At 42.2% G+C, this 13,378-nt stretch overlaps 2 protein-coding genes across 3 annotated transcripts in view; both read right to left on the minus strand.

The window, feature by feature from the left end:
• IGF2BP2 (insulin like growth factor 2 mRNA binding protein 2) overlaps positions 1-13,378 on the minus strand; it is a 152,586-nt gene that overhangs the window by 121,458 nt on the left and 17,750 nt on the right. The gene's annotated exons all lie outside the window — the stretch shown is intronic.
• LOC308515702 (small nuclear ribonucleoprotein G-like) lies at positions 6,460-6,669 on the minus strand (the record flags this gene model as incomplete). The annotated part of the gene is made up of 1 exon (XM_081086245.1): positions 6,460-6,669. One exon carries the CDS (start codon positions 6,667-6,669, stop codon positions 6,460-6,462), a length of 210 nt encoding a protein of 69 aa, XP_080942371.1.

A 13,378-nucleotide genomic window follows, 5' to 3' on the forward strand; every position in this document is an offset into this window, starting at 1 on the left:
ATTGAAGGCAGATAGAATCCAGGACCTCTTTCATCACTCAAGTTTTATGATTTCATAGTTATGCCCGTGGTATTCCTTCAGTCAGTCAACCATAATCCTCTAGGTCATACTGCAGCACAGGATGCTAGCGTGCGTTCTTGCGAAAACACAGAGCAAAATGAAAGAGGAAACTAAAGTGTAGTGGGGTATAAAGTCCATAACTTGGCAAAAACAACAAAAAAAAGACCTTGAAAGATTTTTAATGAGTTCGGAAAAGAATCTTAACTAGTTGCTGAAACGGAGTCCCCATGGACTAAAGAAAGCAAAAAACTGCTGGTGCTGCCTGTTTATAGCAGTTCCCTCAAAGGCAACGGTCTGTGACCTCCCCGGGCTTATGACACACGCTGAGCCTAGGGTACCTCATCCCCTTGTCTGTATCCACTGTCACAGCCACATGACCTAGGCCAGGCCAATCAGAAGTCTTCCCTGGGATTTTCAAACTGAAACTAGGAGGAAAGGAACCTATTTTGTTCCAGGCTACAGGCGGTAAAGATGGCTATAGACTGGCACTGACCATGGATGGTATTACAGAGAAAGTCCATGTTTAGTAAGAGAAAAATGAAGCTATCACTCAAAGATAAAGACAAAAGTTGGAGAAAAAGAGTGGAGGAGCAAAACAGATACACAGCTGTGTTCAAGCCCCTGGTTTTCCTGATCGTCCTTAAAGACCACTCCATCCAGTCCACCCACCCTGCAGCTTGGTTAAATGAAAAAAAAATTGCTTAAGCTGGATGGAGTGAGTTTCTGTTACTTGTGACCAAAAATCTTAATGTAGGGCTGAGGCTGTTGACTGACCTGGAAGGATGAAATGCGTCATTCCAGAGAAAGTAGGCTAAAGGTAACCAGCTCCTCAACTCATCCTGGACTGGCTCCTCCTTCCTCTACCTCGAGTTCTCATCTGAGAAATTAGGTTAAACCTCTTTGCTACCAGGTGTGTTCCAATCGCTTAAAAAGGCAGGTTTGATACAATGTACTGTTTAAGCATTTTGATTTTTAGACAGAAGTGAGCTCCCCAGAAACCCCCAAGTAGGATTATTTTTATCTTGAAAGCCCCTTGATATTTTATAGAGCATCCAGAAACAAGTGTGAAAAAGTGACAGGACTTCAGGCTATACATAATAAAGAGCTTTAAGGGAACTGTTAAGAATGTAATCCCTTTAAACAGCTCATGTAAATCATACTAATCTAGTGAAATAAATCTTGCATCACAAAGAGAATTATCCAGAAAAAAATTTCACTTTCTTCCAACCCAGCCACCAGCCCTTTGTTACTTATTTTGTGTCATCATTTTCTTACCTTTCCTTCCTATGATTTTTTTTATTTGTTATTGGATTTATGGAGGTGACATTGGTTAATAAAATTACATAGGTTCCAGGTGTATCATCATTCTATAATACATCATCTGTATATTGTATTTTATGTTCACTACCCCAAGGCAAGTCTCCTTCCATCACTGTTTACTCACCCTCTTTTTCCTTCCCCCATCTTCCTTTCCCAATGGCAACCACCATAAGTTTGTCTATGTCTATGAGGTTTTGCTGGTGTGTTTCTTTGCTTAATCCCTTCGCCTTTTTCACTCTGCCCCCATCCAACTCCCTTCTGACAGCTGTCAAGTGTGTTATCTGTATCTATGAGAGTCTATTTCTATTTTGTTTGCTATTTTACTTTTGTCCATTAGATTCCACATATAAGTGAAGTTATATGGTATTTGTCTTTCTCTGACTGGCTTATTTCACTTAGCATGATACTCTGCCGGTCCATCCATGCTGTAGCGAAAGGTAAGATTTCCTTCTTTTTCACAGCTGAGTCGTATTCCATTGTGTAAATGTACCACAGCCTTTGTATCCACTCATCTACTGATGGGCACTTGGGCTGCTTCCAAATCTTGGCCATTGTAATAACGCTGCAATAAACATAGAGGTGCATACATTCTTTTGAATTACTGCTCTGGATATATTCCCAAAAGTGGTATCACTGGGTTATAAGGCAGTTCCTGATTTTAATATTTTGATGTAACTCTACACTGCTTTCCACAGTGGTTACACTAATCTTCACAGTGCACGAGGGTTCCCTTTTCCTCATCTTCATCAGCACTTGCCATTTGTGGATTTCTTGATGACAGCCATTCTGACAGGTGTGAGGTGTTATCTCACTGTGGTTTCAACTGCACTTTCCTGATGACCAGTGATGTTGAGCATCTTTTCATATGTCCACTGGCCATCTGTATGTCCTCCTTGGAGACATGTCTACTCGGGGGTCCTTTGCTCATTATTTAATGGGATTGTTTGGTTTTTTGGTGTTGAGTTTTATAAGTACTTTTTAAATTTTGGATATTAACTGCTTATCAGATGTATGGTGAATATGTTCTCCCATTCAATGGGTTGTCTTTTCATTTTGTTGTTTCCTTGCTGTGCAAAAATCTCGCTCTGTGGAATGGTGGAGAGATGGAGGCCCTGAGTCTTCTCTTCTTGATGTTCCTAGTTGTCTAGACAGGCATACCTTAGAAATACTGTGGGTTTCGTTCCAGACCCTCTTCCTATGATTTTAATTATTTTTTTCCATATGAAACTAGCTGAAGCTATTCACCATTAAATCTGCTCTATTTTACCTAAGATTGGGGAGCTATGAATAGAAATAATATGCAACGAAATTAGTCACCAGGCACAAGGAAAACGGATAGTTTGCCTTAATAGAAAACTCATAAAATTAATAATTTGCAATAAAATATCTGAAAAGGTTATTTTTTAAATATCTAAAATTATTATTTCAGACTTTATTTAAAAAGAAGGTAAAGAAGAATTACTCTCTAATCCAAGACTATGTAAAAGCAAAGTGCCCACATAATGTTTTTCATTACTTTATTTTTAAGGACAATTCTGAATAACTGTAAGTCACTTTTTCATCATTAATAGTTAAGGCAAGAGAAGAGATTTTTCCAGGAGACAGTAGTTAATGCACCTTCTCATACTGAAAGTCATTCTACACATTGCTAAAACTGCAGAAGTTTCTAGAGAACAGTTCCACCCCAGACTTGGTAAGTGCTCTCCTTCTGACAAGGGTCCTACCAGCCTATAAGCTCCAGGAGAGCAGGCGATGGAACTGCGCTGGCCCACTGCTATGCTTTCAGTGCTGGCACACCATAGGTGACCAATACATGTTTTGTATATGTAAGTAAATAGATCAGTAAATAAATCCAACGGCATGTCCTACTGCCAGTGCTGATGAGGAGTTTGATATAAGAAAGTTTTTGAGAAACTGACAAGGATGAAAATAGAGAATGTAAAAGTTCCTATTTCTTTTTCTTAAATTCAAATGAATTCAGCAATTATTGGGAGTTGGGGGAAACATGTCCCCTGTGGCAGGCACTGGACTAGTAGCTGCTGTCACACAGATAAAGACGACAGAGCCCCTTCCCCTAAGGTGTGCCTCTGAGTGAGCTGCTGTCACCTGGAGGCCCAACTCTCACAGGACCTATCCATTCACCAGGACGTTCATCTTTAGTAGGATCGTAAAAGTAGGAAAAAGGGAGAGGAGGAGGCCATGGAAAACTGAGTTTTAAGTGCACTTAAGTATCCTAACCAGGCATTAAAAGCTTAGAGTATCACCAGAGGCCCAATGCACAAAATTTGTGCAAGGGGCTCGGCCTTCGCAGCCCCGGCCTCGTCCAGAAGGTCATTCAGCTGTCCGGTCTAATTAGCACATTACACTTTCATTATTATAGAGATAACCTATTACTCCATAACAACGTTTCTACAGGAATCCTAACAAGGATACTATAGTTCCAGAAACAAGCTTCCACGTCCCTAATTCCCCTTCTCTCTCTCTCTCTCTCTCTCTCTCTCTCTCTCTCTCAGGCAGAGGTGGAGGGAAAGAGACAGAATAAAGAGCAACTTTTTCAATGGGGGCTCCCCTAGAATGGGAAACTATGAGAAGGGAAGAAGGGAACGGTGTGATATTCCTGCATGGATGGATCATTTGAGTACTTGAAGATGGGAGTGTGGCTGCATCTTTCATTCTGAACCTCATTAAGCCCTGATGCACCTTCTCATACTGAATTCCACCTTACTGAAGATATTGCTATTACTGCCATCTGCTTTAATATATGAACATAGACAAATCACTCATCAAACTATAGCCAAATCTGTTAAAAAACAGATCACTACTTTATTTGGTTTCAGATAACATCAAATTATAACCCCTCCAAACACAGCAGGTATAAAGAATAAAAGTCTAACAATTTTGGAATTGAGCATCTGAATACTCAATTTTGAGTTCTCCCCAATACCAAAAGTCAGAGAGAGAGAGAGAGGGGGGGGGGGGGAGAGGGAGAGATTGCATATGTATTCTTTTAACACAGCTGTTATCAAAGATATCAATGAAAGTTCTCTAAAAACTGCAAGCTCTTTCATCTCTCCATCCAGTCACACACGGAACACCAATTATGTGTCAGATACCACATTAGCCTCAGGAAATGGGGAGATATAGCCACACAAAGAGGACACACCCTCAATTAGTAATACCAAGTATTATTCTTTCTATTTCTTATCTGGACTTGTTAAAGTCTAACTGAATGACTAATGAGTGGAATGAGAGTGGATGATAAACTCCAAGTCCTATCCCATAATAAATTAGAGTTAGAGTAGCCGAAACCGGTTTGGCTCAGTGGATAGAGCGTCGGCCTGCGGACTGAAGGGTCCCAGGTTCGATTCCGGTCAAGGGCATGTACCTGGGTTGCGGGCATGTCCCCAGTGGGAGATGTGCAGGAGGCAGCTGATTGATGTTTCTCTCTCATCGATGTTTCTGACTCTCTATCTCTCTCCCTTCCTCTCTGTAAAATATCAATAAAATATATTTTAAAAAAAAAAAATTAGAGTTAGAGTAGAAGCTAAAAATAGATTAGGAGCGACTAGCACTTAGAAATCCACAGAGACAAACACAACAAGGAGAGTATCTGGTCACACCATAAGCATTCCTGAAAGGCACCATAAGCAGACCTATGAAGACCCAGTGGCCTTGCACTGCAATTGATAGCTCCTGCAGCCCCTAAGGCCCTCTCCTAAGGAGGCCACAGCTCTTCCTCCTCTATCCCAGCTAGAATATTCTATTGTCCAACACACAAGAGCAAAGAGGTTTGACTCTTAAGTCATGGATATCATAAACATGGCTCAATAGTCGCAAAACTGTTCAGATCTCAGCATCGGGGGTGAGGGTGCTGGGTTACAAATCAGGTTGGATAAGAATCGCTTCTTGAATCAGAGATAATCTTTCAGTTCTAAATTATCAAATAGCATGGCTACAAGTCTCCTTACATTAAGAAGTGTGGTATAGCAGAAAGACAAACGGCTTTGTAGTCAAGGCAGATGAAAGGTTTGTTGCCTTTCTCACTGGTGGCCTTAGGAGAGTGGAAATCTCCCTGAACTTCAGTCTCCTCTTCTGAGGAATGAAGTTGCCACCACTTGCCTCACAGGGCTATTGGGAGATGGGCACTAATCCATATAAAGCAACCAGCCCAGTCAACAGCCTCTGTTTTTCACGCCAGGCTATCTATACCTCCTCTCACCCAATGTATCGCACACTGCCCACACATGGCACTCGGAGTGTGTTAAAGGTAAGCTCAGCCGGTCAATCAGTCTGTGTGCTTAGTAAAAAGCAAAACTCTTACACACGGGCCTACTTGTGAAACCTAAGGGGAAGGAATAGCTATCTGCTCCAAAGCCAAAAAAGGAACAACGTTTACATGTAGCTCAGGTAAGACAGAACCTTTTCCGTGGATTACTGAAAACAAAAACAACTTGGAAGGAAGTCTTATCCGTGCAACAGTGATAAAGAAACTGATTTCTGATGCCACAACTGTTCGGTCAAAGGCACTATACGAAATAGCCCCTGCCAGGCTTGCGTGGCTCAGTGGTTGAGCAGAGACCCATGAATCGAAAGGTCACGGGTTCGATTCCTGGTCAGGGCACATGCCCCAGTTTCGGGATCCCCAGTAGAGGGCATGCAGGAAGCAGCTGATCAATGTTTCTCTTTCCCACTGATGTTTCTATCTCTCCATCCCTCTCCCTTTCTCTCTAAAAATATAAACATATTTAATTTAAAAAAATTTTTTTTAATAAGAAATAACCCATCTCTGGGCCTGATGTCAAAACAGGTTCAGGACCCTAAAATACAGCTCTGGAATCTGACAGCTCTGAGGAGCTCTGGTCCAGCATGGAGAGCAGCGAGCCAAGATGGACAGATTAAAATGCTTACTTCTTTTTCTTTTTTTCTCGGTACAAAGGGTTATTTAACAAAAGTTCAATGTGAAAATGTGCACAACCCAATTTTTATATCGTAGTAAAACAGGAGCTGCGGAGAGGGGGCATGGGGAAGCAGCTGATGTCGCTGGTGGACACAGCCATTCTTTACACTTGCTCCAAGGCTTCAAACATGATGGTAGTTTCCTCGTGTTGCCATCATTCTGATACTATTCTGTTGTCCACTAATTGCCATCTCCACACATTCATCTACCACAAGATTCATAAAGGGATCAAATCCCCACAATATTCTTTGGATGTGTCTGCCACCATTTAATTTCAATGATAACTTCTTGTCCCTAAATTTTTTTAACTCAGGAAGGTGAGCTTTGCTCATGTTGTCTACTCGGCGAGCTCAGAGATACCCTTTATTTTCAAACATGCCCCCGCCAAGGGTTGGTCAGAACAGGTTTTGGAGAACTGGTCTGCCCTCAAATCGCAGGCATGCCTGGCTCATCTTACACAGGCAGTTGTTCCTAAACAAGTATTTCTTTGCTAAGGACTTGCAGACTCAGAATTCCAGAGCAGGCAGAAGAGTGGCGATGAATCAGCCAACATCCTCTTTACTGATGCGAAAACTAATGGCCAAATGTGTGGGTCACAGAGGTAGTTGTCAGGACCAGAATTAGAACCCTGACTTCACTGTCTCATTCACATTAGTGAACAGCCAACGTTCTCTTCCTATTAGTGTTTTGTTGTGTGTGTGTGTTTTTTTTTTATTTATTTATTTTTATTGATTTCAGAGAGGAAGGAAGGAAGAGGGAGAGAGAGAGAAACATCAATGATGACAGAGCATCATCGATCAACTGCCTCCTGCACGCCTCACAGTGGGATCAAGCTCGCAACCCAGGCATGTGCCCTGACTGGGAAATGAACCATGACCTCCTGGTTCATAGGTCTACGCTCAACCACTGAACCATGCCGGCCAGGCTGTTGTGTGTTTTGTAAATTTGGCTTTATTTGGCGGTCACCTCTTTTTTCCCCTCCTAACTTCTTTATAAAATATACATAACATAAAATTTACCATTTTTAAGTGTATAGCTCATCAGTATTAAGTACAGTTACACTGTTGAGCATTCATTACCACCCTCCATCTCTAGAACTTTTCATCTTCCCAAACTGAAACTCTGTACCTATTAAATACTAATTCCCCAGTTCCTGGCAACTACCATTTTACGGTGTGCCTCTACGAATTTGACTAATTTAGGAGCCTCAAATTGGAATCATACAGTATTTGGCTTATTTCACTTCGCATAGTCTTCAAGGTTCATCCATATTGTAGCACGTTTCAGAATTTCCTTCCTTTTCAAGGCGGAATACTATTCCATTGTATGAATATACCACATTTTGTTTATCCATTCCCACAGACACCTGAGTTGCTTCCACCTTTTGACTACTGTGAATACTACTGCTATAAACATAAGTGTACAAATATCTGTTCGAGTCCCTACTTTCAATTATTTTGGGCCTAGCACCCAGCACTGAAACTGCTAGATCATATGTTATCAGTGCTATTTTGATATGTGTCGCGAAGTAAACAAAAAAATGAATCATGCTGATTGGTAAATTCTTTAAAAAAAAAATGAAAATTATTGAATGTTTTGTTCCTGTACTTAGCTCTACTTAAAAACAAATTTTATGAGAAATCTTTTAGAGGCTGTGAGAGGTAGAGGGAAAAGTATAGCAATGACGGTGAGGAGGATGACTTTGTACTAATGCCCTGTGTGACACCTGACAAGCTTTCTGAGCTCTCAGCATGAATTTCCACAGGTCTAGATCAGCGGTCGTCAACTGGTGGTCCGTGAGGTCCAAAAGGTTGGCAACCGCTGGTCTAGATAACTCCAAGTCTCTGGATTCTGCGAGTTCTATAAATCTATGGAAAAACCTACTGAATCATTTTTCTTAATCATTTTTATTTTCTTTTACTTATGTTTGAATTACTAAGCATACTAGAGTTTAAAGAGCTGTTTCTAGTTAAAGAACTTAGAATATTTTTTTTTGAGACAAGAGTTCCAGGGGCAATGAGAAGAATTCCTAAGCTAGGAAAAAAATCAACAATGATTTTTCTCTTAGTAGTACATTTATTTGCTAATCGTCTTAGAAATTCTCGGGTGTAGTATCTGTATAATCGGAGTCACTGTGAACTTGTGGTTATTTTATAGCAGTTGATATAAAACTATTATATGCACACTGAGCTCGGTATCAGCAGGACATACTTGCCAAGAAAAGTTTGCTACAATAGTTTGATCCAAACAATACTTCAGTTACTGAGCAACATACCAAGATCCCTAACTGAAAATGCATTCTGAGTCATAATGCAGGCCTGGCTACAGGTAAGACACCAACAACACACTCTCAAGCCCAGCCATTCTTGGGCCCTTCCTAACAACCCAGACTGCAGACATCACTCTTTCCCAGGAAGGATTTGCAGGATGAGCAACGCGCCCATCTCCCCCAGGCTTCCCAGAACTCCATCTGCTTTAGTGTCCACCAGGAAGCAGGCTTTCTACTCCTGGGGCCAGAAGGGCAAGATACTGATAAAATTCCTCATGTCTGTTTCACCAATCAATAGTTCAACTATTTAAAGTAACTTCTGTGGAAAAGCTTCCTATGCTGGGTACAATGATCTATATTAACCTACTCAATCCGTAGAATCCTGGGAGATAGGTACGTTCATGCTCATGTTAGGAAAGGAGATGGAAGCCCAGAGAGTGCCCTGTCGGGAGGCACACTGGAGGGAAAGAGCACAGCCAGGTGGGACCCTTCCACTAAACCATTTGCCTCTACTCTCCCAAGTCTATGGCCACCTGGCCACCCACAAGAGAACATCTGAGGTTCCTCTCTTTAAAAGCAGGCTCTAATGATTTAACAACGAATCCATGGCTTTTCAGTCAGGTGTGAAGTGTACAGATTGCACATTCTCTTACCTTTATTTCTACTGATAGGCAGGATTTTGGAGAAACCAAGAGGAGACACCTTAGATCAGCCCTTTCATTAAGAGACTAGACGAATTCATGCATGGGTGGGATCCCTCAGGGTGGCCTCACAGCCCCACCTGGCATCCCGCCGTGGCCTGGCACTGGCCCTTCAACTGCTCCACCATCCCGCCTGTGGGGCGATTGCCACCCCCTCCCCCACCTCCCACCCGCTTGGCCTGGTTCACCATCCCACCACAGTCCCATTCTCATCAGGGTGGCAGCCATGTTCTGTGCTGCCCCCTGGTGGTCAGCGCACGTAGTGCTGATGGTTGAATGGATTGCCCGAGGGGACAATTTGCATATTAGGTTTTTATTATATAGGATAGGATGATTTTTTTTACAACAGAAACACCCATATAACCACCACCTTCAACACCTGCAGATAATGATTGGGTCCCAGTGTTTCCATCCTCCTGTAGGCTCCTGGGAAGTCTACTGGGGGAAAAGACATCCATCAAGTCTTCCTTAGACATTTTAAAAGACTTAAAGTATCCAAATCTTTCCTCTCCAAATTCTAAGAGTGCAAACAGTGTTAATTCTTACTACATAATAGATTCAGGAAACTGTTTCCTATGACATGCATTTTTCTACAGCACCGAGACATCTTGGGGAGGCATTAGGTTGTGCACTATATTTATGATGATTTTATTGGACCTGGAGCATAATTTTATTATTTTGAATGACTGTAGAGCTTTCTAGTTATTGCTATCGTTGATTTTATGGCACAGTATTGGTCCCATCTATGATTTATTTGATGCCAACACCTTGATCAGGAAGTCAACACCCAAAAACGACATTGTGTCTATGGGAAATACCACTGACTTTAAAACACCTACTTTCATGGGAAAGTTTTTATTAATGCAATGCCATGAAAGGCGGGAACTGCCCGCTCAAGAGGACCCTCATTAAGCAAAATATAAGGTAAATTTTTCTTGATCTCCTAACTTTTAGGAGAAAGAAGCATTATTTGGGATTAATTTTTTTAAGCAAGCTTCACAGAATAATGTAGAGTATGTCCCAAAGTTCTCTTCTACCCCCTACATCAGTGGTTCTCAACTCTGGCTGCATATCAGTACCCAATGAGGGCATTTAAAAAATAACTATGCTAGGCCCCACCCCAGACCGACTGAATCAGTGTTTCTGGGGGTACACGCAGGCTCTGTATTTTTTTTTAAAGCTCCTCAAGTAATTATAATGGGCATCCAGGATTCAGAACAGTTGCCCTACACCAGTAGCTCTTAAACTTGAAAGAATATCAGAATCATCTACCTAAAAGGTATTGTGAAAACACAGATTGTTGAGTCCCAGCTGGGAATTTCTGATTCAATAGGTTTGAGGTAGAACTTTGAAATCTGCATTTCTGCTCAGCCGGCATGGCTCAGTGGATGAGCACTGACCTATGAACCAAGAGTTCACGGTTCGATTCCCAGTCAGGGCCCATACCCGGGTTGCAGGCTCCGATCCCCAGTGTGGGGCATGCAGGAGACAGCCAATCAATGATTCTCTCATTATTCATGTTTCTCTCTCTCTCTCTCTCCCTTCCTCTCTGAAATCAATATAATTATGTATTTTTTTAAATCTGCATTTCTAACAACATACTGATGGCCCAAGGGCCACATTGAGAATCACTGCCACTTTTCTAGTTGACTATTAAGTTATTCTAAGTTAATTTTATGATAAATATACTAGCGGCCCGATGCACAAAATTCGTGCAAGAGCAGGCCTTCCTTCCCCCAGCTTCCAGCACCAGCTTCCCTCTGGCACCCAGGACCTGGGCTTCCCTCTGGCCACCGGCAGGCACCTGGGACCCGGGATTCCCTCGCAGCTCCAGCTTCGTCTGGAAGGTTGTCCAGAAAGATGTCCAGTCTAATCAGCAGTGGTTTTCAACAGTGTGAGCCAAAGAAAAGGATTTTCTGCCCGACTGGCATGGCTCGGTGGTTGAGTCTTTACCTATGAACCTGGAGGTCATGGTTCGATTCCTGGTCAGGGCACATGCCCGGGATGCAGGCTTGATTCCCAATGTGGTGCGTGCAGGAGGCAGCCAATCAATGATTCTCTCTCATCGTTGATGTTTCTCTTCCTCACCCTCTCCCTTCCTCTCTGAAATCAATAAAAATATATTTTAAAGAAAAAGAAAAAAGAAAAGGATTTTCTGCATAATCATCAATTTAAACAGGTAACTGAGCTTGCCAGAAAGCACCATTGCCTGAGAATTGCAGTTACTAAAGCTCAACCAGAATGAAATCAGGAACAAAACAATTCAACCATTAGTAAGCACCTCCCATACCATGCTGGGCACACACCATGAGTAAGTCATTCTTTCCTTCCTAGTGACAGACAGACAATCAGACAGAGCCTGCTGTGCACACAGTAGCTATGGAGTCAGACCATGACAGTGGAGGTAACTGTGAAAACCTAGGTGGGGGAGCGGACGTTCAGAAGGACTTAGGGGAGCTTTACAGAAGGATCTCCAAGGGGACTACCCAGCTGCCATTTGCTTACTGTCCACACAAATTTTACCATACCAGGCAGCAGATTCCCTGCCCCGAGGGGGTGCAATGGACCTTGTCCCCAGGCATTATGGGAGTCCAGACAAATACAACTTTTAGGCCGAGGGCAGATTCTGTGGTTTATCTACCTTTGAACTTTTTACAGCAATTAACCAACGCCTCACACACATAGGCGTTGCTGAATACCTGGGAATAAGTGATCAAAAAACGTAATCTGGAAGGTAAGCCTAATGCACCCAGAGGGAGAGGGAGGTCAGGTTCAGGTGACCAGTTTTTTGCTCTCTAAGTAGTAACCCCATTCCAGGCCTAAGACACCACAGGCATTTAAGAAGTGAGCTTAGGTAACCAGAATATGGTAACACGCGAAGCTGGTATTGGAATAAGGGTGAAAAGCAGTTTTCCTGTGGCTTGTTTCTATAGATTTGGAAAAAGTAAGAGGGGAAGACTCCTCAGAGATTAGCTCCTTCATGCAGGCTCCACTGTACCCTACCCTGGGGCAGACACATAGTAGGTGCTCAAGTAATGCTCTTTCGAATGGAAATAACTTGAGTTCCTTACTGAGTCTCAAAAACATTTCTTAAGTGATAGGACTTCATCTGACATTCAGCAGCTGACTCAGCTGAGGAAGTTCATTGAGAGCAGGCAAGAAGTAATTTCAACATCCAAATGCACCATCACCAACTAGGACAGAATCCCTCTCACACATCCCACCAACCGGACTGAAGCACCTTCAACAGCACTCAGGGCCCTAAAGCCCCTGGACCAGGGGTCCTCAAACTTTTTAAACAGGGGGCCAGTTCACTGTCCCTCAGACCGTTGGAGGGCCGGACTATAGTTTAAAAAAAAAAAACTATGAACAAATTCCTATGCACACTGCACATGTCTTATTTTGAAGTAAAAAAACAAAACGGGACAAATACAATATTTGTATTTGCATGTGGCCCACGGGCCACAGTTTGAGGACCCCTGCCCTGGACAGAGAAACTTTATAGAAAGTCAAAGCTTTTCTCAAGATGAGAACACCTGCAAACACTATGCTGTTGTCAGAAGAACTGAAATCGGTATAGAAAGTGAACTGCTGAAAGCACCCTTTGGAGTGCAATGTCGCTTCAGGCTTTGTGCCTCCCACTAGAACACAGCTCCCAGGCAGCCTCTCCTACTTAACAGCTGGATATTGGAAGTTGTCATCTTATTTTTGACAAAGGTAGCTTTAGTTTGCTAGGCTCAATCTTAGAAGTTATCCACAATTATTTGTCTTAGAATTAAACTGTAATTAAATTTTACCTTTAAAGAGCAGTACAGAATCAAGTGTCAAATGATCAAAAATTAAAATTATTAGATTCTTTTTGGTGAATATATTCCCAATAAAAGTATTGAAAAAAGAAGTAACTCCGTGTTATTATGCTGTGATTAATCTGATCAAAACTGTCCCCATTTTCTGTCTATGACATAATCCTGGACTGCCATGATTTAAATTGAACGCTCTCCTTTGAATGGGTGAATTTGTAACCACTTCCTGTCACGGGAAAGTTATAAAGGCATCATCTTAAATTCTTCC

This window comes from Myotis nattereri (assembly GCF_964212035.1).
Source record: "Myotis nattereri genome assembly, chromosome: 3".
Classification (NCBI taxonomy): Eukaryota; Metazoa; Chordata; class Mammalia; order Chiroptera; family Vespertilionidae; genus Myotis; species Myotis nattereri.